Here is a 23,955-nt window from a genome sequence, read left to right on the forward strand (position 1 = left end):
GCACTCCTCAGAGTTCCTGCAGTACCCTGTTACATCTCTGGAAATTCCAGGACAATAGAAATTCTGCATAATATGCCTCTTTGTGCGTTTTATACCCATATGACCTGCAAAGGGAATATCATTGGCTATGGCTAGAAGTGCCAGATGCTAGGCTCTAGGCACTACCAACTGCTGTACTCTCTCAACTTCCAGCCCTCTCTCAGGGGTCCACTCTCTGTACAGTAACCCTTTGTCCCAGTATACAGATTCCCCCTTTCCTATAGAATCAGATGCCTCCCTAGCTACATGCCTCAGGCCTTGCAATGTAGGGTCTGAGAGCAGAGCCTGTCTCAACTCTCTCCTTGTAACCTTTCCCAGCTCCCTTTCCACAGGAAGTCTGGCATCCTCTGACAGTGGTGCCTCACTGTCAGCCTGGGTACTACTACTCACCTCTACCTTTGCAGTCACTCTGTCCAAGGGAACATCAGTACCCACAAGCAGCTGTGGCTCACATTCAGTCTCACTGCTACAGAGTAGCTCCTTCCCTAAAGTAACCACCTCAGCAGTCCTGGCTGCAAGTATGCAGTCTGTCTGGGTCTCCCCCAGGCTACCAGACCCACATGCTTGTCTCCTAGCCTGACTGCATGCAACTACATAAGCACATGATACTGCCTCATCCAAATCCTTCCTTCTCAGGACATCTGCAGGATGGTAGTTTAGTACCCCTGTTGTCTCAAGACAACCTACTACTGGCATTTTGTCTTTCCCACTTACTGGCTCCCTCGCCTTTTGTTCCCCACCTTGCCTCTGTGGACATCTGTATGCCACATGGCCCCACTGGTTGCATTCAAAACATTTAACCCTAGGTCCTGGTTGTGTACCTGGACTAGTGCCTTACCCTGCTACTGGCAGATTCTGTTGAGGCAGTCTGTGCTACCCACCATGGGTTCCTTTAGACCCATTAGCAGTACTGGGGGTCCCTTTCTTGTGCAGGGATGCCTTGCTTGCCAGGTATAGGTCTCCCTTCTTCCTCAACTCATCTGAGGTAGCACACCGTCTATCAGCTAACCAGATCCTCATGTCCTCAGGCAAAGTGCTATGGGCTTGTTCTCTCACCAAAAGGTCTGCCAGCCCTTCAAAAGTGGTGATGTGACATCCACTTACCCACCTATGGAAATAAGTGTTCAGTTCAGCTACATATTCACACACACTTTCATCTGCCTTGCGTCTATGCTCACAAAACTTCTTCCTATATGTTTCAGGTGTTAGCTTAAACAATTCTAACAAGTGATTTTTAAAAGCAGTAAAATCAAAACATGCAACGTCAGACATTTTTGGCAAAACAGTTACAGCTTTACTATGGAGTAAGGGGGTCAGGAACCATACCTAAAGCCTTTGGTCAACCCCATACTGTTTGCATACCTTCTGAAACATATGAATGAAACTATCAAAATTATCCCCCTCTTTCAATTGTGGAAGAAATTTACTGACCTTTTGTGCTTCTGGAGTCCATTTACACCCTTCCCCATTACCTCCATGACTCTGGTGAAGAGTCAGCATTTCTCTCTTCTGCCGCTCCTTTTCCTCGGCTTCTATCTCCAAACGGCTGGCCTCCAACTCAAGTCGCTTTAGCTCCATATGGATTTTTAAGTCCTCTGCAGAAAGGTTGAGCTGTCCATTCTCCAAGGGTATTATATCTCCACTGCCAGTCTGATTGTCATTCTGGTTGCTGTTTTCGGATGCAGCTGTAACCAAGGCTGCAATCAGGTCTGCCTTAGTCAAGTTTCCATGCACCAGTCCCCTAGCCTGGCACATCTCCACCAGTTGGCTCCTTGTCAGCTTTCCATACTCCTCTGCTGACATGCTGCTTGCTCATCCTGACTAACTAAGCTAACAAAAGAAATAAAACAATTGTGATCTGAACTCTGAGTATTCACTGCGTGGCTGATTTAGAGTACAAAACACCTTCAGAGCTCACTGTACACCAGCTACAGGAATTCACTCTACCCACACCACTACAAGCCAATTAGTATTTGCCAACCAATTAATATGTGGTGTGGCTATTCCACCACTGCCAAACCATTAATATGTGATACCTGTGCCCTGGCCCAGCAATCAAGAAGCCTCAATCTTCACCACTAACACCAGTGGGGGGTGTCCCATATAAGAGGAAAGGATAACAAATACACACAGTAAAGCACAATTTCCCTTAAGAGCTCACAGAGATTACAGTCAGTCCGGGGCTGGTTGCTCCCTTGCTCTCCAGGTCCCCAATAAGACTCCCCACTGGCACAGCTATAAGGTCCAGATCTCAGCCTAGTGGGCAAGCTAAAACCTCCAGCACCCTCTTTGTCCAACCAATGCGTTATGTCCCTGCCCAAGTAGCTGGCACACACACACTCTGAGAAGCGTTTATATAACCATACAGACATTGTCCAGCTCTTTTATTGGGTTTTGTTATGGTTAACAGCTGCTTGCAAGAGGATTTTAGTGTTCCGGTAGGAGCATATGTTTGTAGGATTAAGCTGAGTGCTGGGCAGTCATTGGGTCTGAAGATTAGTTTGTGGGCTAAGGTTAGTTGGGTATAGTGGAGATGATAGGAAAATACTAGCCAGTTCAGTTCTGTAAAAGCTTGGCAATGATGTGAATGGTACAGTTTTCCAGAGGCAAATTTGGCTAGTTTATAATAGCAGGACTGAAGTTTATTACTAAGGGTTAGTGGAGGTTAATAAAAATGGCATTACCATACAGAAGGGAGGGGATGAGTAATGTACTGGCAAGTTTTGTTTTAGTGTAGTTATCCAGGTAAAGTTTGTGGCAATATAGTTTGCCTAATTTAAAGTGTGTTTTCTTTATTGCACTGAGGATATGTGGTTCATAAGTGAGTTTGTCATCTATTGTTATGTGACGCCCGTGCTCTGGCCCAGCAATCAAGGAGCCTCAATCCTCACCACTAACACCAGTGACGGGCGTCTCATATAGGAAGTAAGGATAACAAATACACACAGTAAAGTGCAATTTCTCTTAAGAGCACACAGAGATCACAGTCAGTCTGGGGCTGGTTGCTCCCTTGCTCTCCAGGTCCCCAATAAGACTTCCTTACTGGCACAGCTATAGGGTCCAGATCTCAGTCTAGTGGGCAAGCTAAAACCTCCAGCAACCTCTCTGTCCAACCAATGTGTTGTGCCTCTGCCCAAGTAGCTGACACCCACACCCTTTGAGAAGAGTTTATATAACCACACAGACACTCCTGGGGAAGGCTGGCACATTCTCCAGCTGTGCCCCTTTTCTCCCAGTCTAAAAGGTAGCATCACTTGCCACCACCCACTAATATTTATCAGTTACTCAAAGGCACTTAAAAGGGTGTCCAATTATTACTGTGCAATATTATTATCCAACTGGTAGTATAACCCACGGCTAAAGCTATTGGAGTAGCTTTGTACAATTTTACCAAAGGCATGCAGGTACTCTAAAAAGATTAATTTATCTCTACAAAAACAGCCACAGTTGAGAAGGTTTAAAAATATTTAATAACAAATAGTCAAAACACAAGACAATACTTTTTACTACACAGTGCTAGTCAAGAGTTCAGAGATCACAGAGATTACTTAAAATAATTCAGTAGTACAGTTCTGACATCACAGAAAAACAGTCTAATCTTTCCAGTTTCTAGCTATTTCTAAGAGAAAACACAAATCTAAAATAAACTTACATATAGAGCAAGACAGTGCTGAGTTGGATGGTCAAGACAAAAATGCTTAATGCTCTCTGATTCTCTCTGTTTTCAAAATCACATTCCTGGTTCACATTACATAATTTTTCACAATTTCCTGGGGTTCCCAGGCTAACAGGCTACATTCTTTAGAAAGCTCACACCAGGTCAGGAAGCAAAGCCATTAAGGACATTTATGCATGCAACTTCTGGCCATTAAATCTGGCCTTAAAACAATAGCAAGAATTCCTTCATCTAGACCGGCCGGAACCAACTTTAAAGATCAAAGACAGTCATGAAATGCTTGACTTAGCCTGCTTACAACATAGTGCACTATTGTTACATTTTTTTCAGTTCCACATGTAACACTATTTTTACCATTTAAGACAACAAGCCTGCTTAGTACTGCTTTGTGGTTTACATTAATATTTACAGATGACAGAATTATCTATAAAACTCTATTTGGCTAGGCTGACAGCCTTCATCTATCTTCACCCAATGTTCACATTTTATGCCTAGCAGTTTGGCTGTTTTCACTATTTTAATTTTTGTACCATCCTTAGCAAAGATTTTGAAGTCGATGTCTGGTGATTTTGTAGAGAAAGATAAAAGTTTAGCTTTTTTGGGGGGGTTTAACATAAGTTTTGCACTAAGCCTTGATTCGATAGAAGTAAAGACCTTTTGTGTAGCTGTGAGATCTGAGAAATTGTTGGAGGTGGATATTAGCATAGAATCATCGGCATACTGGATGAGGTTTTGATTGTGGGGTGCTTTGTGAAGATCACTGATGAAGGAATTAAACTGCAGTGGTCCTAAAATGGATCCTTGCGGGACCCCTATGTTGTTAGCTTGATAATCAGATTGTACATTATGCCACCTTACTAATTGTTCCATGTTGTTTAGGTAAGAGGTAAACCATTTAAGGGATTTCGGGGAGCATCCTAATTTTGCTAGTTGATTTAGCTTAGTATGTGATACTGTGTTGAAAGCCTTAGATAGGTCCAGTAAGATTACTGAAGTAGGATGACCAGCATCTATGGCTTTGTTAACAGTATCAGAGAAAGAGTGCAGGGCAGTGATATAGTGCTATGTGCTGGACAGAACCCATGTTGGGTTGGGGAAAGAACACCACTATCAGAGAGGTGTTTAAGCAGTTGTGTGTGAACACATTTTTCTAAGATTTTTAAAAGCGGAAAAATTATAGAGATAGGGCGATAGAGCAGTTATGGGAGTTTCCACCTTTGTGTAGAGGAGTAATAATGGATTTTTTTCTATAAATGGGGGACATAGGATTCTGAGATAGAGCAATTTATATGAATGCTAATTGGAAATGCAATTGTACTAGCTGCGAGTTGTAGACATTCTGGGGGAAGTTTATCTGCAGAAAATAAGCAAGGCTTGAGTTTGTTTAAGAGCTTTATGATCAGAGAGGTGGGCACATGTTGGACTGTAAAAGAATAGGCTGATGGAGTACTAGTTGCATTGTCTACGGGAGGGGTTGTTACTGACAAGTAATGAGTTAGTAGTATATTGGTGGTTTGAGTTTGGGTCAGGTGGGGAGTCTGAGTAGATTTTGAATGGTGGAGATGAAATGGGTGTCAAACTCATGGGAGATTTGTTGTGGAGTCGTTTCAGGTGCAGGGGATGGGTTTTGTAAGGTGACTAGGTTGAGCAGTGTGGAAACAGACCTCCAGAACTTTTTTGGATTGTTATATGAGGTAGATAGTTTAGAGGAAAAGTAATTCTTTTTATCCTGTATCAGTAACTTTTTGGCTTAGTTACGGAGTTGTTTGTAGTTGAGTTCATTCTGTTTTATTCCATCTTTCAGCCACACTTTCCAGGCTTTGCCTCTAAGAAAGTAAGTTTCTGTGGTTTGTTTTGTTAACCGGGGGGCGTGATTAATTTTTGTCCACTTAGTATGTATTGGAGCTAAACTGTTGAGAATATCTAAAAAGAGTTTGTTGAAGTAGTCAACAGCCTCATCTGTTTGTTGTTTTATATGAAGGGATGTAAGTAAGAGTTCTAAGTTTCCAAAAAGTGGAGACTGGTTTTGGATGGGTTGTTATTTGTACTGAGTTTTGATAGATAAATGCTATGCTACCACCCTTTTTATGGAGTCTATCGGAACGAATAATGTTATATCCTGGAAGGGGAATCTCAGTATCAGCAATATATGGTTTTAGCCATTTCTCAGTTGCTGCAACAATGTTTGAGGTTTGGGTAGTTAGCCAGGCATGAAATTCACAAATTTTATTACAAATACTAAGTGTGTTTATTGTTATTAGGTGAAGCTGTTGCTCTGTTGGGTTTGTGGTGGATGTAGGAGAGTAGATTGGACCGGGATTTGGATGGATATCTCCACATTGCGTTAGTGAGTGGAGAAGATGGATAATAGTGTGAGTTTGCTGCATCTGTGAGACGGGTTTATGGAGTTGTAACAGACATGATTTAAATTTGGGGGTGGGAGGTAGTAGTTTTAGTCTGGCTATAGTAATGGTACAAGACAGAAGTAGAGAGGGAGAGATGTTCGAGTAACTAAGTTTGTTAAGATTTAATGGAAGGGTTTGCATGCAAGAGATAGGTGGTGAGGGGAATATGGTGGTGTGTGTGGAGGTAGCTTGTATTAATAGGAGTAGAAGCATAACATGGGTCAGAATGGAAATAATGCAGGGTATGTGGTTGGGTGTGTTGATCAGGGAAACCAGAATGAAAGAGATACATCTGTCATTATAGAAGACTGGGGTGGGTCTTTTCAGTCTGCTAAAGGTGGAGGGAGTTTATTGGCTGATTTATGAATGGGAGGGGCTGAGGTGAGAATAAATGTAATAAAAGCGGGGGTGGATGGGAATGGAGGTAGGGGGAAGAGAAGCGATTCCGGAGCATAGTGGAGGGTGCTCTGAGTGGGTATGAGCCGAAAGTCTAAAGCTATAAAGCAACCATTTAAGCTACAAAAAAAAAAAAGTCTCCAACTTCTAGTAAAGTGCAGGTACGAAAAGGCAGAAATACTTCACATACACTTTCTGTTTTCTGTAGAGATTGGGCTACTTGTCTTTAACAGCAAGTCCATGATGCAGAGTTTGTAAAATAATATAGTAAAAAAGAGACAGACTAGCTGAGAGAGAATATATGGCTATATAACAGGGGAAATGCTAAGCAATAAGGTAGGGGTAAGGAGAGATATTAACAGGCCAGGCAATATGGAAAAATGTGGCAACAGAGCAGTGTAAGTACTGGGCTAAACATTGCAAGTAAGAATAGCATGTATTTACAGAGTATAAGGGGAGGCACAGTGATTAAGGTAGGGGAGACATATACTGAGAAAGACAGGTGTACAGAGGTTACCTTCCAGAGAGCTTCCTGGTGTGACAAGGGCTATTTATATAATAAAAAGTATAAAGAGCTGGACATACAATGATTATTTAACAGACTTGTTGTTTCAGTTGTAGAGGGTCACCCAAAAAGCTGCAAGGAAGCCCGGCCGCTGTAAATGTAGTTCTACTGCCGAGGGTGTAACTTGGGAGGTATAGTGGTTGTTATGTCCTCTAAGTGCAAGGCATAACAGGAGACACGTTGCAGAGGAAACACCCATACATGAGGAAAGTAGGGATTTAAGTAGAGATTTAAAAAGATTATGGGTGGTGAAATCTCTAGACATAAGTTTTATTCTCTATTTTCTATTTTTTATACCTCTGTTGATGTTTCTGAATGCTGTCTTCTCTACTGATCAGAATGCTAGGTAGAAACTACCCCCAGTCTTTATGATAAACCTCTTAAAGAACTGAAGCTACAACTGCATATCATGATACAGTTGGAAATATTTTTACATGTTTCAGCATGGAGGTGTATTGCCTTGTATTACCTGAGGTGTACCTTCGGGGACCAAGTTCAGTACCACATTGAAGGCTGGTGTTCTTTCTCCATGGACATTGTTGGTACCTTGGGATGTACGCCTTTCCTCCCAAAGTAGTGAGGTTTCAGACATGCCATCATCCTCACTTTCTTCTGTGATAACAGTGTGCTTCGGTGACTGTTCCAGCATAATAGAGAGGTTTTTCATTTTCTTACAGACTTTGGACTATGAAGGACATAAAGGTACATAGTTGGTACAGGAACTTCACGTTGCTATTCAAAATGCTAAAATAGGAAAATGTAGCAAAACAATTTAAAAACTATTTTTAAACTAGTTTTAAAAGCCATTCATTTTGCTTGATTTTTCACTGAGAGATCTACAGACTTATTTTGTTTGATCAATTTATTCTGAATCGTTAATGGACAAGCTTGATGAGCAAATTATTCTCATTACTTGTCAGCATTCATTTCTGAGTGGACTACACATTTTTGGATGTAGGTGGCCAAACTCCAGCCCTCTTTATAAATGGTCTTGGCTTTTCAATTTAATTATATCCACCTAGAGACTTGGGCTCACACTTGCATGCCCACCATCTCCAAAAAAATGATATGACATTGGTCTGACAGTTATCTGTATTTATTTTTAAGGCAGCTGGAGAAACACTGAGGAATATCAAAGGAAGACCATGTTCACCCTGACATGGATAGGATTCTGTAACTTCAAATGCAACCTCTGTTTTGTACATTTATGGGATTTTGCACTAAATATATGCATGCATAAATACCAAATAACATCTGAACATGAAAAAACAAAAACAAAACAAGAATGATGAGACACCAAAAGGTGATTAGAAAATGCAGTGCTGAAAATAAGTAATTTTTGTTTCAGAGTTCTCAGGGTTCCAGATGCCAACAATCTCTGTAGATCCTACAACCACTTAACCATACTTTGGCTCTGTGACAAGGGCTTCAAATGTTACATCAAATGCTTGTTACTGGTCTTCTACTTTCTGTGCTCAAACTGTGACTGTACGGCCATTGGTAAGTGCATTAAAATTGCAAATCATCTCCCACTTTATCCCAGGGCAACAAAACTCTCCACTGGCAGACTTGGCCCAAGATGCATCAAGCTCCAAAATGTCCCACAAAGACTACGAAGATCAGGACAGCATTGCAGGAAGATGCAGGGAGTGTTAGGTAACATCAATCATGTAAAACTCGGTACTATGCAGCATGACATAACTATATGTATGTGAGGGTGTAAAAGTAGCTTAAACATGGAACAGAATCTCAGCTCGGTACTATGCAGCATGACATAACTATATGTATGTGAGGGTGTAAAAGTAGCGTAAATGTGGAACAGAATCTCAGCTTAACTCAAAGTATTTGCAAAGTAGTTCTAAGTGCTCCAATATTTTATGGTGAAGGTTGTACCCTGGGGAACAGGCAAATATTTCTCAACACAAAGCAGCTGATGAAAATTCAAATGACAAAACTCAGAGTCTGCAAGCAATCAGGAAAATGACACACTAAACTACTATTAATACAAATAATTTTACCAACATAATTCAGTATGTCAGCACTTTCAGAAATTATCCTTTTTCAGAGAAAAGTTTGTTTTATTTAAACAAATAATGAAATACCTTTTTCGAATTCATGAATGAACCAACCTCTGTGTATACAAATTTAAAAAGTAACTGGCATGGGTTTGAAAGTTATTTTTTATTGACCTCCTGATGTGCACAAACTTAAACAGCAGCTTTCAGTTATTTGAAATGTGTTTTTTGTTTTTCTACTACTGATTTGGGACTTGAGCTTTCCTACAGGTGCTAAGAGTGAGAAAAGGTTGCCCAAACTCTAGCCTCCTAGTGTGACTGACAGCCCACTCTCATACTGATTACATCAGCCTTGTACATCATTTAACCCCACCCTGGGGCCCATGGCACCACCCCTTCTCTCACATGATTGGTTAATGGCCTTTCACCTGATCCTTCCCAATGTGCAGCCCTTATTTAGCCAGGAACAGAATTATCTAGCCCTCTTTTGGACTAACTTTACCACCTGGAACTGGAAGAGAGGAAGAATCTGAGCAGAAGATCCCTCAGTTACTCCTACATTCTGGAAGAAGCTTGACAGTGAAGACACCAGACTGGAGTACCATAAAAACCATGCTCTGAGGCTAAGTACATTCCACCACTCACTGCAGCCACCCACAGAAACCAGGTATAGATACTTGAGCCACTAGGCATGCATTTAACAAAATTTCTATAATCTGCAGTACAATGAAAATTGTTCCAGGGCACCACTCCACACTTGCTATACTCTTTATACCATAGGAACAATTTGAATACGCTCAAAAAAGATCTGAAATTCTTATGTTTATCAGAAGTTTTTGTATACTCTGCAGTTCACCACTTGGTGGATTTTTATTCTATGGGCAGAGAAAGCCTACACAAAAGGTTTTGAGGTATCAAACTTTACCTGCTTTTTAACTTTTTCCTCCTATTTGAGCATTGTGACTTGTTTTCCATGGTATGCTATTTCTCTGGATGCATGTTATTGTTCAAAAATGGGAATCATCTACTGTAGCTTTAAGTGACTACCCCCACCCCTGTATAAAAAAAGGTCTGTCTTCATCAAGAGGAAGAGGAATGGGGACTGGTCACATTAATTATGTATATTAGCCTATTATAAGCAGGCACTGTAATCCTTTTTTGCTATACAAGAGAATCTTGGCCTTTCATATTATATGTCAGGAGATAATCAGCCCCATAAAGTGGGTGCAGACTCTCATATTACATGTGATAGACTGGAAAAAGTTCGATAATAAAGCTTTCATACTTTGCTCCATTGATGCAGACACAGCCTCTCAGTTTACATGTATTACAAAACAGACTAAGTCTGTTGATAGCCTCATAAAAGCAGGCATTTTCAATGTTCAGTGTGGAAACCACTCTTTTAGAAGGACCTGATGAAGCTCAGGGGAAATAGTTGTAGCTTATAGTGTGTTGTCATGTTTTGTTTGCTAGAAGTTAAAAATAAAAATAAAAATAAAACCTTTTAAGAATGAGGTTCCACAGACTGCTGAGCTGGTAAACTTTCACGGTCTTTCATGGAATATTCAAGTACGGGACTAATCTCTAAGCTTTGGGATTGGCTCCTTGTTTTTCCATCTCCCAGATTTTCCTCCACTGAGCTCCCATGTCTGTAACTACATTTAAATAACTGACCTGTTGAATATAATGTATTAGAACAAGAACACTCATCCATTTACCTACTTAACTAAATAAACTACTGGAAACTTCAGCAAGGTATCTTTACTCCTTCCACAGGGACGGTATCAGAGACAGAGTCTCCTAGATCTGCTAGCTAAAGTGATTTTATCTGGACTTATCCTTTATACTCTGTTTCAAACAGTAGGCAAGGTACATTGTGTGAACAGTTGCCAATAAAAGAAATAGGCAGGATAATGTGTGGGTACTATCCATGAACAGTAGCCATGAGATGATCATAGCCATAGAACAACAGGCATAATGTATTATGAGGATGAGGTACTAGTCTCTGTAGAGCAGGCACAATAAAATGTGTGGTTAGCATGTATGCTGTATGTACAGAATATGTTCTATGGACAGGGAATACATTCTGTAAATAATGGATATACTTTAAGGATAGTGGATACAGTCTGTGAATACTAAATTACTGAACTTATAATTTTTTTAGGCTCAGCTTAGAAGTATGACTGTCCTATAAGAGTCTTTATGACATTTTTAAAATGAGAATAAGTGGGGGGGTCCCACTTTCAGCTGCGTGCAAGGGAGTACATACTGCAGGGTATATCAGCAGATAATCAACAAGGTTAAATTACAAAAGTACAATAAATGAAGCAGAGATTACAAAGAAGGGAAAAAAAGCAAGTATAAATGACACTAACAGAAATAGATATATTATCCTACAATTTAACAAGGATTTAAAAAAAAAAGATACATTTAAACTTCTTGAAACCAAGTCAGTAAACAAAGGTCAACAGTGAGACTTTGTAGTCTGCATGCAACTCAAGTCATTCTGCCACATCATCGGCTGTGTGATAAAAGTTATTAAAGGCATACACACTGTACCCATTTAAAAAGTGTCCTCATACTGGACTGATAACTACAGCCTAATTTAGCATTAAACATTGCCTGGAAATCAGCTGCTAGCGGCCATAATACTGCAGTCCATGGTCTGATTACTTCAGTTTCCATTTCAGACTGTATAATTCTGAGTTTATTTTTCTGGGTTGCGCCTAATAAAATTACCAGATTCTTTACTTTTGTTAAACTGGGTTATTCCACTCATCAGGCATGACCTACCATCATGGGAGACTTGAACTGGTATTCATATTGCAATAAACACATTGAGTAACAAAATGACAGAAGACGTCATCTTATTTTTTTCTGTGGTTTTAAAGGAATTCAGGGATGCTATAAAAGTTATCAAATACAATGCAGTCCTTTTTCTGCTTTTCTAAACGATTCATATTAGACAAAACAAAAACGTTTTTCCACTAATTAACTGACAAGTTGGTTAGATATGGCATACATCAGATATAGATGATCAGTACAGATTGCAAAGACCTCTTAAACAAGAGCCAATAGTCTGCTAGTTCTTTGCTAACAACCACATGCAGACTCTGTTTTAGCTCATATCTCCTTGTCTTACCTGAAAAGTATTGTCTTGGTCATGGTTTTCTTCAAGTAATGATGCTAGTCGTTTTAGACATTCCCTTGCATCAAAATAAATGAAGCTTAGCTGACAAACACAGGGTTAAGAAATTTTTGTGAGCATGAAGTTGTAACTACTCGAATATTCTCAACTCAATACAGTTTAAACACACATTTTAGGCTTGTTTGTGTATGTCTGTATGTATATGCATGCTTAAGTAGAATTTGTATTAAAACAATGATTCACAATTTAGCATGAAAGATGTTTCTTACATGTCACAAAATAAGAGAGTCACATGAACAGTTCTATGAAAATATAAATCTGCTGGTGGAAAGAGATAAAAGGACTTACATGGTCTATATGTTTTCAGCCAGGCCCTATGCAATTACCACAGCCAGATTCTTCTTGTGTTTTCCATCAACTGGCTCAGCCCATCGATAAATAATGGTTGCTTGCACACCACACTGCAAGCAGTTCCACAGTTTAACTTCCTTTTCTGCAAAGTGCTTTCACATTTCAAATTTGAATCCAGTAAGAACCCCTGTGTTTTTTTTTGTCCCCTCGGACCTCATTTATACCAGCTTAGCCCCCCAGTGCCCTATGTCCACAACAGGTCTACTAGGATCCTTCCACTCTCTTCTCAGATTTGCTGTGGTGTTGCTGAGGCAAGCTGTGAATATTAAGGGCATCCTGGGGGCTCAGCCATCTGTGTTTCCATCTGGTAGTGGGGAATTATTTTATATGCTGAATGCACTTTTCCCTTTCTCTGCCCCCCCCCCAGCTTGCTGGTTGTGCCAGAGGCATCTCCTTTTTTTGAATCATGCCTCCCCATACAGAGCATCACCAGCAAGTGCCCTCCCCCACAGGACGGACATGCACATCCCTCCCATGGTGTTCCATCACCCAAGCTGCTAACTGAATCTGGATTAGCTGGGCCATAATTGGGGCTTTATCCCTCTATGTCACTGGGGTGGCAAAGTCAGAACCCTTTTATTCTTTAACATAACTGACACCCTGTGTACTCTGTCTGATCTCAAATGATCTGTAACTCCCTTTTCTCTTCAAGCCTATACAGGTCAAAACAAATACCTTGAAAGTGTAGTAAGGTATTTCCTTCCCGTAAACCATTCTTGATGTTCTCCTGTGTTCAACATCCACCTGCCCTCCTCTATCCCTTTTCATGTGCAGTCTGCAGAATTGCTCATAATATTTCAGAAAAAAAGCTTCATTAATTTATTGTTCATTGCAATATAAACTCTGCCCTTTTTTCAGACCAAACCCCATGAGAAATATTCAAGTATTTTTGTTCACTTTATATGCTGCCTTCTCAAGCACTTTGGAATGAATGCTTCATTTGTGCAGATATAGTATTTTGGTGCAGTTTACCTCAGTTTTACAAATGATCATCTTGAACCTGGCTGCAGTATGGGCTCCTTGTGGTCACATGATCATCTGCCATAAGAACCTTCCATTTGGATGCTATATTTAACGAAATGTACAAATTTATGATCCTTATTCTATATCACAGTGCTATGTTACAGTCAGCAGATTAGGAAGTCTATTCAATGACAAGAACTTTTACTTAAATTGATAAACTAAAACTAAAAAAAATAATAACTGTGTAAATGAGCTTTGCACACTTTATCCCTCACCTAGACACAAAGGCAAGGGCAAATGCAGTACATATGGACAATATACAATAGTCAAACAACTAGTATATTGTTATGAGGTGTATAAAAAATGTAGTGTAACCAGAAATACCAATAACTTGCTTTCATATTGCTTCACATGGGTATTTCCTAGCATCCCTTCATTAGCACATAGACTTCCTAAGCTTTCCCTCTCCAAAACATCTGTTCTCCATTTATGCATAATTCCCTTATTTACTTCATTTTTTCAAAATTGTCATGTGAAAACAAAGCTTTCTGAGCATCAGCTGAAACTCTGAGTTGGAACTATCTACCTATAAACATCAGGGATCCCTCTGAGTGCAGGGTTAAATGTTAACGTTTTCACTAATCTAACTAGAATTTGAAAAGTATAAACAATTGTAGAATGCATTATATTTCTAGGAATGTTCATTTTTTTCAAGTTTATAAAATGGTATCCTTGCTTAGTATCATTCCTACTTTAAATGCTTTGCCTTGTAATGACCGACTCTGTCTCATCAATAGCCCAGGTTAACATTGAAAGACAGTCCTTCTGTGATCTGGCTACTTGCTGGGTTATCTGACAACAGAAGGAATAAACAAGTAAACAAAACTTATATTATCCATTTTGGGTTCCTAGTCACTTCTGCAGTCTAATCTTTCTTAACAGCCCCTTCAGACTTCTCTTGTTTCCAGGTCTTCTAAACTTTTGTTCATGTACAGCACCAACTACATTTTTGGCTAGCATCTACTAGTGATGTGACTGATTTCTTTACATCAAGAAAACTTCAGTGCAGGAAATTATGTTATTAAATGCTTAAGTATTTCATGCCTCTTTTTTTAATTCTGTCCTCTAGTATGACAGTACATCAGGTTCCAATAATTTCTTTAACGTCAAACTCAGTTTTGGCAAATATGGAATAAATTCTGGAAGATCATGCATTATTGTAAGTAATCCTGTGAAAGTTTTTGTCCTCAGAATGAGGCATTTTCACCACTAATCCTATACTGCACACCTGCTTTTAAATATCCAGGCATTATGACCTGACACGTGCACATCATCTTAACCGTATAACTTAAAGTTGATATTTCTTTTATTCAGCTTGAGGTTGTTTGTTTTACGGTCTTCAGTAATTGAAGTCATCTCTACACTATGCTATTGTTTGTTTAAATCCCATACTAATATGTTATCAGTTACATTAATAACTGAATCTAGATACTTACTGATCTATGCAGCATCTCTTTGAAACACTTCAGATGCTGATAAAACACCAAATGGAAGTCTCAAATTCTGACCAAGCCACTGGTGAATTAAAAGCACACCACCTGGAACTTACCACTCAACCTTTATTTTTCAAAATCCTTGATCTATATCAAGTTCAGAAAAATACTTTGCTCCTGGAAAGGCAGAGTGCCCTCTTCATCAATTACAAAAAAGTTGTTAGGATTAAGTATTATTAAAATCTTGTGGCTCTATAAAATTATGAATGTTATCCAGCTTCACAGAAGTAACTATGTTGTTAATCAATTCTTGTTCCTGAGTCTACTCACCAAAGCTAGTGGAACTTCAACTGGACCATGTTACTTTGCAATACTTCATGATATGCCTAACTTTGATAAACACCTGGCAGAGAGCCTAGGTAGGAAAATAATCTTTGTAATTATTAAGCAACTGATCAGACCAGACATTTCCAGATCCACATGATAACTGTAAACGTACAATGATTTACTTATCATGCCAAGCCTTTGACATGTCACACTGATCACAAACTGATGCTTCTGTCTTGATATTAATTATCTGCAACTGAATTTAACTGAATCTGTAAATGAACACACTAAAAGGCTAAAAGACCTAAACAACATGCCCTACATGGAACGAATCAAAGCTCTGTGGCTATACTTGGTATTCTACAGACTCCTAAGAGGTAATCTGTGTCTGACATACAAAGCATCCCCCAGTCCATTACTGATGAATTTACTGAACATCAACAAATGAAATGGCATTAGAAATACTTGGTCTAGGGATCTAAACCTCTTCTGTAACAGCAACAGAATGCTTTGGAGGGACAGGTATGTCTCACAGTGGATTCCACTGCTGTGGAACAGACTACTTCTCCACATAAACACAAAGTTCATCCAGACTACTCCTCCACATAAAAACAAAGTTCATCCCTGTCCATATTCAAGCATAACTTAGATCTATGGATGGGAAAATTTAACCCATAATGCCCCCCCTCTACTATTAATGAACAGATACAGCTCCTAAATGCTTTATAGCATGCATGGGTAACTTCAAATTATCTATGGCAGAATCTTTGTTATTCCCATTAGCGGTAATACATAATTATCAACCAAGGGATGTGTAAGACCAATTTATAACTAAATGGGATGGGTTATTTTGAGCACAAAAAGGGAAAGTGTCTAGGCTTAAAATAGCCTGCAAGGGCAGCTAACCTGGTCTATATTAGAACACCGAACATTCAAAATGTTGAGTGTTCTAATATCAAACCCTAGCAATTGAAAAAAAAACACTGAACATTTGGAAACATCCTAGGGAAAACATTTGCTGTTCCAAAATACATACACACAAGCACACCAAACAAACAAAAATCCACACACATACACCTAAACTCATACACCTAACCCTACACTAAACTATACATACACCACTAACTATCCACTTACCTTAACCCAAACCCTAACCCTAAGGTCTGTCACTATCGCACAGTCACCTCACCTGTGCCCTAACCCTAACTGACCTAACTCACCCTAACCCTCACGTCCACACAATCGCACACTTACCTGACCCGCACCCTAACCCTAACTCACCTAACCCGCCCTAACCCACATGTCCACACAATCACACACTTACCTGAACCCGACCCGTAACTTTCTACCAGAGCGCTGAAAATACCGAAGCAACAGAAATGGACAACCAAATTCTTTCCCTAGGAAAGAATTTGGTTTCCTGATACTTTGATATTTTCAGCGTTCGCTGAAAACGGGTCGATATTAGAACACCCAACATTTCAAATGTTCGGTGTTTTAATATAGACCCAGCTAACCTAATACTTGAGTATAAACCTATGAATCTTGTATTTATTCTTAGTTATACATAACTATGTTCTGACTCTTTAGTGTTATGTGATGAACAGAAGTAACCAATTTTCCGTACCATTTGTTTCACATTGCTCTCTAGGGGACCAGACATTTCAAAGGTTTGAGAAGACAGTGAAAACTCTGAAACTGTGTAAGCACCACACTGATCAACTGTAAGCTTTTCTTCTTAGACTACTGAGTCATCTGGTCATGACTGTTCAGTACTTTTAAAAATTTTATCTTGCACACCGTTTACTCTGCATGCATTCACAAATAAATTATGCCAACAAACAACCCATTTCATGAGTTTGTTTCAACATGTGAATGTTTTAGTTGAGACTTTTGTTTCTTTCACTCTCCACACTTCAAATTTAAGTTTGTTTAAATGTGTCTTGAAATACAAGTGTGTTGTAAACTTTCAGGGATTCCTCCCCTTGATCTTGCAGAAACATTGCACGTGCACCTTTTTAGGCTTCTCAATAATTATATTCACAGTCAGAAACATTTATCTGACAAATTACCCTGAATACAGAGGTCTCCAGGTCACTGCAAATGAAAGATGAAATAGCATATTTTGGTTACGTTTGGTATTCAGTGTGTTCCAAATAAAGAGATGAACACTGTATACAGCCAGCTGCATTAGTATTTACTTCAAACTATGAAACTTATACAAAACACCAGGCTGCATGATGTACATTACGAACTCTGACAGTGGCTATAAGCACTAAACCTCTTAGAGATATGCACATCTATTACAGGTCCCTATTCCTTTAAGACATTCACAAGTCTTCCTTATATAACCCTTCTGTGATGTTTCCAGCCATGGATGTAAGGCTGATGGCCTGCAGTTCCCTACTGTTTCTCCTTTTATGTAATGACATTCTAGAAGCATCACCACACAAAACTCCAAAGACATAGTATGTAATATTGGCAATGGCTTTGCCAGCTTTCCTTGTATCCCCATCTGTGTTTTGGATAGCAGTTAATCTCGGACCTTTGTCATGTCAACTTTTAATTTCTTCAGTTACTTTTTTTTTTTTTTACATACTCTGCTGCTGTTCTCTGATGCAGCCATCCACTTACTTTTCCAGTTCACTTCCTCCTTCTATATTTGGAGACAACTGCTAAATACAAATTACCAGTGTGGTATCCATCCTTCTGCCTCACCTCTTTCAATACTATGACCCCATTCTCAAGGAGCACAATTATCCTGTCTTATCTTCATGCACTCTTCTATGGAACAGATTCCAACAGAGTTGCTCACAGTGTGTCTGCCCTGATTCCAAAAGACTTGCTCTCAGTAAGTAAATTACTTGGGTATAGGTTCTATCTATAAACATGCTTATACCAGAGGGCTAGATTCCAACGTACTTTATCTCAGTGTAAGTGAGAGCAAGTCTTTTGGAATCCGGACCTGTGTGTTCACAGAATTTCTTATGTCTACCTTGTACCCCTCACTAGGTCTCTTTATGCCTTTGTTCTACTAAAACATTTTCATTATTCTTACTGCTATAATTCTATTCCTTTTTCATGACATCCTTTCCTCTGAAGGACATATTCCTTCCTAATTTTCCAAATTATCCTCTTCACTTGTTTATTAAACTACTCAAGTTTTAAGTTTCGTATCCTTTCCTTTTTATGCATGTCTCTATACCATCCCATATCTCCTCCCTGATGTACTCCTATAGTTCTTTCACATATGTTATACTAGTTATATTTTCCATTCACTGGTGTTGCACTGAATACTATTCTGGCAAAGTCTTCCCCTCTGTATATCCTTACTATAGTTTTGAACACCCACTTTCTCCCTTCAGTCTGGAAACAGAAAAAGTGTAGCATTGTCACTGTTCTGAAATAATTCTTACACCTCCACATCCTTCACCATTTCAGTATTTGTCAGGACAATGCCTAGTATATAGCATTAATAGCAAGTTCCCTTATTTTTGTTTTCCTCCATATGATCACATTGGGCTTTCTTCCCCGCAATCAACTCACTTGTTCCTTCAACTGTGGTTAGAGCCAGGTCAATGTTATTCCTCACATAAAAAAAGAGAGCTCTATGGCCCATTTATTCCTTTCTCAGGACAACAGCCATATGATTCCATTCATTCTGCCAAAAACGGAGTCTGATGTTTGGAAGCAGACCTTTCACAGTCATGCAGCCACCCTATCTCACTCTCTCCATGGTGGTTTTGACTTTTACAATTGCTGCAATCTAACAGAAAGCATTCATGCATCACACACACACACACACACACACACACACACACACACACACACACAGACACACATGCACACATGCACACAATCAGATCCGATGGCTAATATGCAGTGCAGTCAACATATGACCTGCAATGCTTACTAGACCCCCATTGTCTTATTGGGGTCAGCAGTGTAGTATGTCAGAGTACCTCCTTCCTCTCAGGATTGACAAGCTGGCATCAATCACTTCCATCTTCCCCTGTCCAGCTCTTCCAATGCCTGAGCTGCTACTTAACTCTGGATGTCTGGGTCAGAGTTAGCACCTCACTGTTCTGCACCATGGAGCCAAGCCCAGCTTCTCTATTTTTTTTTTTTAGTTCAGCGACAGTCTATCTCCTCTATTCCTTTTCTTGTTTACTTGATGCTGATATCACTCTAGTTCATCCCTGAAATACCAAGATCGTTTGTTGATATCAACCATATTTGGTAATCTGATGGCTCCTCCTGACTCCATCTATACTCGCTGGGATGTCTGTGCCTATACAGAGCTTTGTGCCATTTGTGAATGTGGAAATTCTACCTTCTAGTTCCTATGAAATACCACTGATGAATATAATGAAGATTAGTCCTACACTGACTTCTGAGGAATTTTCTGGGCGCTTCCACTATAGAGTGAAAACCCTTTACCTTGAGCCATTCTGTCCTACCACACAACTAATTTCCTACTGAATAGTTCAGGAGGCTCAATGGTTATCATTGCTGCTTTATAGCACCTTGCAGTTTAGTTTGATTCCCAGGTGAAATACCTTATCTGCAGAGCTTGCATGTTATCCGCATGTTCTTACAGGACTTCAGGGGTATTCAGTATCCTCCCAAATCCCAAACACATACAGTGTCTGCGCTGGAGAGTTTTCCTAATGTACATAAATGCCATTCTTTTGTGTGTGTGTTCTGTAAAGTGCTATAGTTTCAACCAGGACTAGCTTCACGCCTTTCACCCGTTGTTTGCCAAGAGACTTAGGCTTCTTGTAACTCAATAAGTGAGCAATGAACATGAAAGAATATACTGTTCTATCACCTCCTGAAAGTAAAACTTGTTAACAAGTTTCTTCTGTGCACCAGTGTCAAAGGATTTGCTGAAGTACAGGCAAGCCCTGTCCATGACTTTTCTTTTTGAAGATACAGAACAGACTTTTCCCAGTTACAGAAAGCCCTCAATAGGGCGTCGTTTGACTCACGTGGCAACAGAAAACTGTCTAAGAGGACATTTTTCTTCAGTTTTCTCAATCCCACCTTGCCACAGTATTATTTCTTACTATTCATAACAGTGATTTTTCTCAAATTATATTCCAACATGTGACTTGCAATGAGATCTTACACATGATGAAATCAAAAGATCAATCTAAGAGAAAGTGAATGATTTGCTTTCCTAATTCCAATGCATCAGTGAGGTACTAATGTAAATTAAAACTTATTAATAAATAAAAATATTACAATTACAACATAATTTTAGAAATATCTGCATCCTATTAAGAAACATGGCTAAAAGCAAAGCTGCAGTTTTAATTACTGGCTAGCAGGGATATGACTAGATTTCTTTGTGGAATATACCGACTCATTTTTTCGGAAACAGATTCAGTTTGGCAAAGGGTTTGCTGTGGTAGAGAGTTGCTATCTGGACTACAGGTGTCATAAGTTGCAACTATACATGAAAGTTGTACATGGGTAAGTGCCATAGGAGTACTATGATGTGATGTGCTCCATCCTAATATAAGGAATTACAGAAAAAACAGGAATGAATGGTGATCGGCACAGATCTCTTTTGCTGTAACTGAACTAATTGTTCTGGACTCGGAAGTATCACCTTAATGGAAACCTAAACCACTCTATCTAGAGTGCTCCCTCCTGAAGATAAATACAACCAGAATGGTAGTTCTGAAGCTTTATCCCCAGCCAGGGGTTCTTGCTATATTAACACAACAATGGAGATGGAAGGGGTGATGACAGATTTGAGATAACCAGACAAACATGACTAAAGGAAGAAATAATTAAATAATTATTAAAGTTGAGTCCCACCTGGGCTTTAGCTCATATGGACGCTTTTCATGGAGCATCGGGTTTACAGTAACATTTCCTTGCTTAATTAAAATAGCTCTAAGTGGCAAAAACTCTGACAGTGAAAATGTTCTCATTTTTGGTCATTAAAGTTGCCACTTTTTCAGATGATCAACTTGAGACATTAAAAATATGACATAGGCCAAACCAGATCCACAACCAATGTAGAGGAATGGACTTTAATTTGCTGCCAAAATAAAGGCTTACATGCAGGGGAGCCCACAGGATTTTTTGCAGGGGGGTGCAAATCTACAGCCCCCCACGCAGCCATTCCAGTGTCCCATTATTTTGCTATTTCTCCCCAGTTGCCATAAACACTGTTCAAAACTCACAGTGTGCACACTGTTTTATGCTTTACTTCTACAATGATTACAGATATTTGGATTTAATTTACAACTTTTATTTCGAATTTTATAGCACAAATGCTGATAGACATTTGCTAAACAAAGCAATAGTCTTACAATGAAAACAGACTTAGCATTAAAGCTTCTCTACCTTTGATACTCTCATTCACTGAAACCCACATTCAAAGAAAATGCATCTGGCCAGTGGCAGGTTACGTTTACCTTTGGGCTGTTTCCAAACCATAGGCCCTTTGCACGCCTTTTTAGGGCCATGCAAAAGTTCTGTGATTCACCTTCCTGATTGTATTAATTATAATATATAATTGAATTATATCCCTTATATAATACAGCACCACTTGTTAGAGTGCATTTTAAATTTATAGTTTTGAATATTTTTTCCAGTAAGCGATGAAATAAAACATGCAAACCGATAATGACAAAACTACCAGGTTCAGAACATTTCAACCATAAAAGGCCACTCAAACTTGTGTCATTACAATCTACCAATATCAGTCAATATGCACAATCTTTGCAGAAGTAAAAGTCATCTAAATAAATTCCACATTAAAGATAACTGAAACTAATGAAGAGGTTGTTGCTAGAAAACAACTGTATATTTCAGTGTTTCATAGACAAATTCAGTGCCTGCTGCCCTCAAAGAATAAATTGCTTATGTTACATTAAAAATAGTAAGTTGGTATATTGAAATAGAGAATGGGTGGCAAGTTGAAAAACAGGTTCATAGTTATTAGGCATCTCATCCAAAGGAGGACATCCTCAGGACTGCAGCACCCCACCTCCTTAAAATACAAATCTACGTGCTGTGGGAGTAGAACCTACAGCCCTCTACATCAAGATGCTATGCTACTTGCTGTGCTACTAACACTGCTTTAAAATTCTATACCGCAATAGTAATACCATTTGCTAAACAAAACAGTTGCACATGTTATGCAGACGTAGCAAGGGCAGCAGTAAACTTCTCTTTCCTTAAGCTAACAATTCTTTGAAAAGTGCCAGAAATCTGGACAAAGCCTAAAATAAATAGGGACAGATTATAAATATTGCTCTCATGAAGTTAGAAAATTGTTACAGTAAGAGGATTTGTGTTAGTATGCATTTTTCTAAAGAATACAACGTCTAAAACTCAGATGTATTATTTAGCAACTTCAATCTCTTTTAAGAGGAATATGGGGCAAACCTCTGGACATTCTGCAAAAACCTTGACAGCTGGAGGGTTATGCTACCTCCTTCTTAAACACACACACACACACACACACACACACACACACACACACACACACACACACACACACACACACCTCAGTCTCATAGCACAAGAAATCCGGACAAAGCCTGTTATATTGAGGACAAAGGCACAAAACTAGGGACACATTTAGAAAGTTTCTAGAATAACATGATTTGTGTTAGAATGCATTTTCTGAAGGATGTGAAGACATTCCGTGAAAATCTGTACAGTTGAAAGGTATGACACACATATACATCCCCTACCCTCTTACAAAGTAGATAGAACAACAAGGTTTGCATTAGTATGCATATTCTGAGGATATTAAGTCTAAAACTCAAATGTCTGCCATTATTTTCTGATTTCAGTCCTCAATTTTGCCAGAAAAAAACACAATTTTATGAGAAACAAACTGAAAATACGTGGCAAAAATCTGGATAATTGCAAGGTATGACCCCCTCTTATACATACTCCTATTCCCCCCTCTTACTTGCACACACACACACACACACACACACACACACACACACACACACACACACACACACACACACACACACACACACACACACTTTTGTGCAGCTAAGCATACTAAATTCCTAATTCTCTTACATACACACTTACTTCATGTCTGTGCTTTGCATAAATTCCCTTCATAACATCTGTGCAGCATTGTCCATATAGACACACAGATGTAAATTCTCCAGGACGAGGATGGACAGGAAGAAGCAATTTCAAATTAGTGCGGGTGGGTGGACAGAAAGAACAGGACGTCTGCACGCACAGATGTGATGTGACCGCAGCAGGAGGACTGCCATTCTTAAAGTTCTTTCTTAAAGAAGAAGGCAAAAAAACAATGTTTTTCTGTAATTCAAAGAAAATTAATCTCCCAGCCAGCCTGTTCCAGGGGGGTGCAAGCGCACCCCCTTGCACCTGCCTGCGGGCACCCTTGCATACATGTATAGAATTTGAGCATTTTCCGTTTCATATCATAATAAGCTATTTCAGATATATATGTGTTTTATGTGACAGAGAGAACAGGAATTTTTTATTTTTGCCTTG

At 39.3% G+C, this 23,955-nt stretch overlaps 1 protein-coding gene across 2 annotated transcripts in view; it reads right to left on the reverse strand.

Moving 5' to 3' along the window:
- The window catches only part of LOC122811370 (transmembrane protein 268-like), a 469,464-nt gene that overhangs the window by 39,864 nt on the left and 405,645 nt on the right, over nt 1-23,955 (reverse strand). For both annotated transcript variants that reach the window (XM_044083169.1, XM_044083168.1), the window contains 2 exons: nt 12,239-12,328; nt 7,551-7,766 (listed from right to left, as the gene is read on the reverse strand). In XM_044083169.1, the coding sequence (XP_043939104.1) occupies nt 7,551-7,766; nt 12,239-12,328 (306 nt within the window). The remainder of the gene's footprint in view (nt 1-7,550; nt 7,767-12,238; nt 12,329-23,955) is intronic.

The sequence above is a fragment of the Protopterus annectens genome, chromosome 9.part0 (genome assembly GCF_019279795.1).
Source record: "Protopterus annectens isolate FY-2018-M chromosome 9.part0, PAN1.0, whole genome shotgun sequence".
NCBI classification, from domain to species: Eukaryota; Metazoa; Chordata; order Ceratodontiformes; family Protopteridae; genus Protopterus; species Protopterus annectens.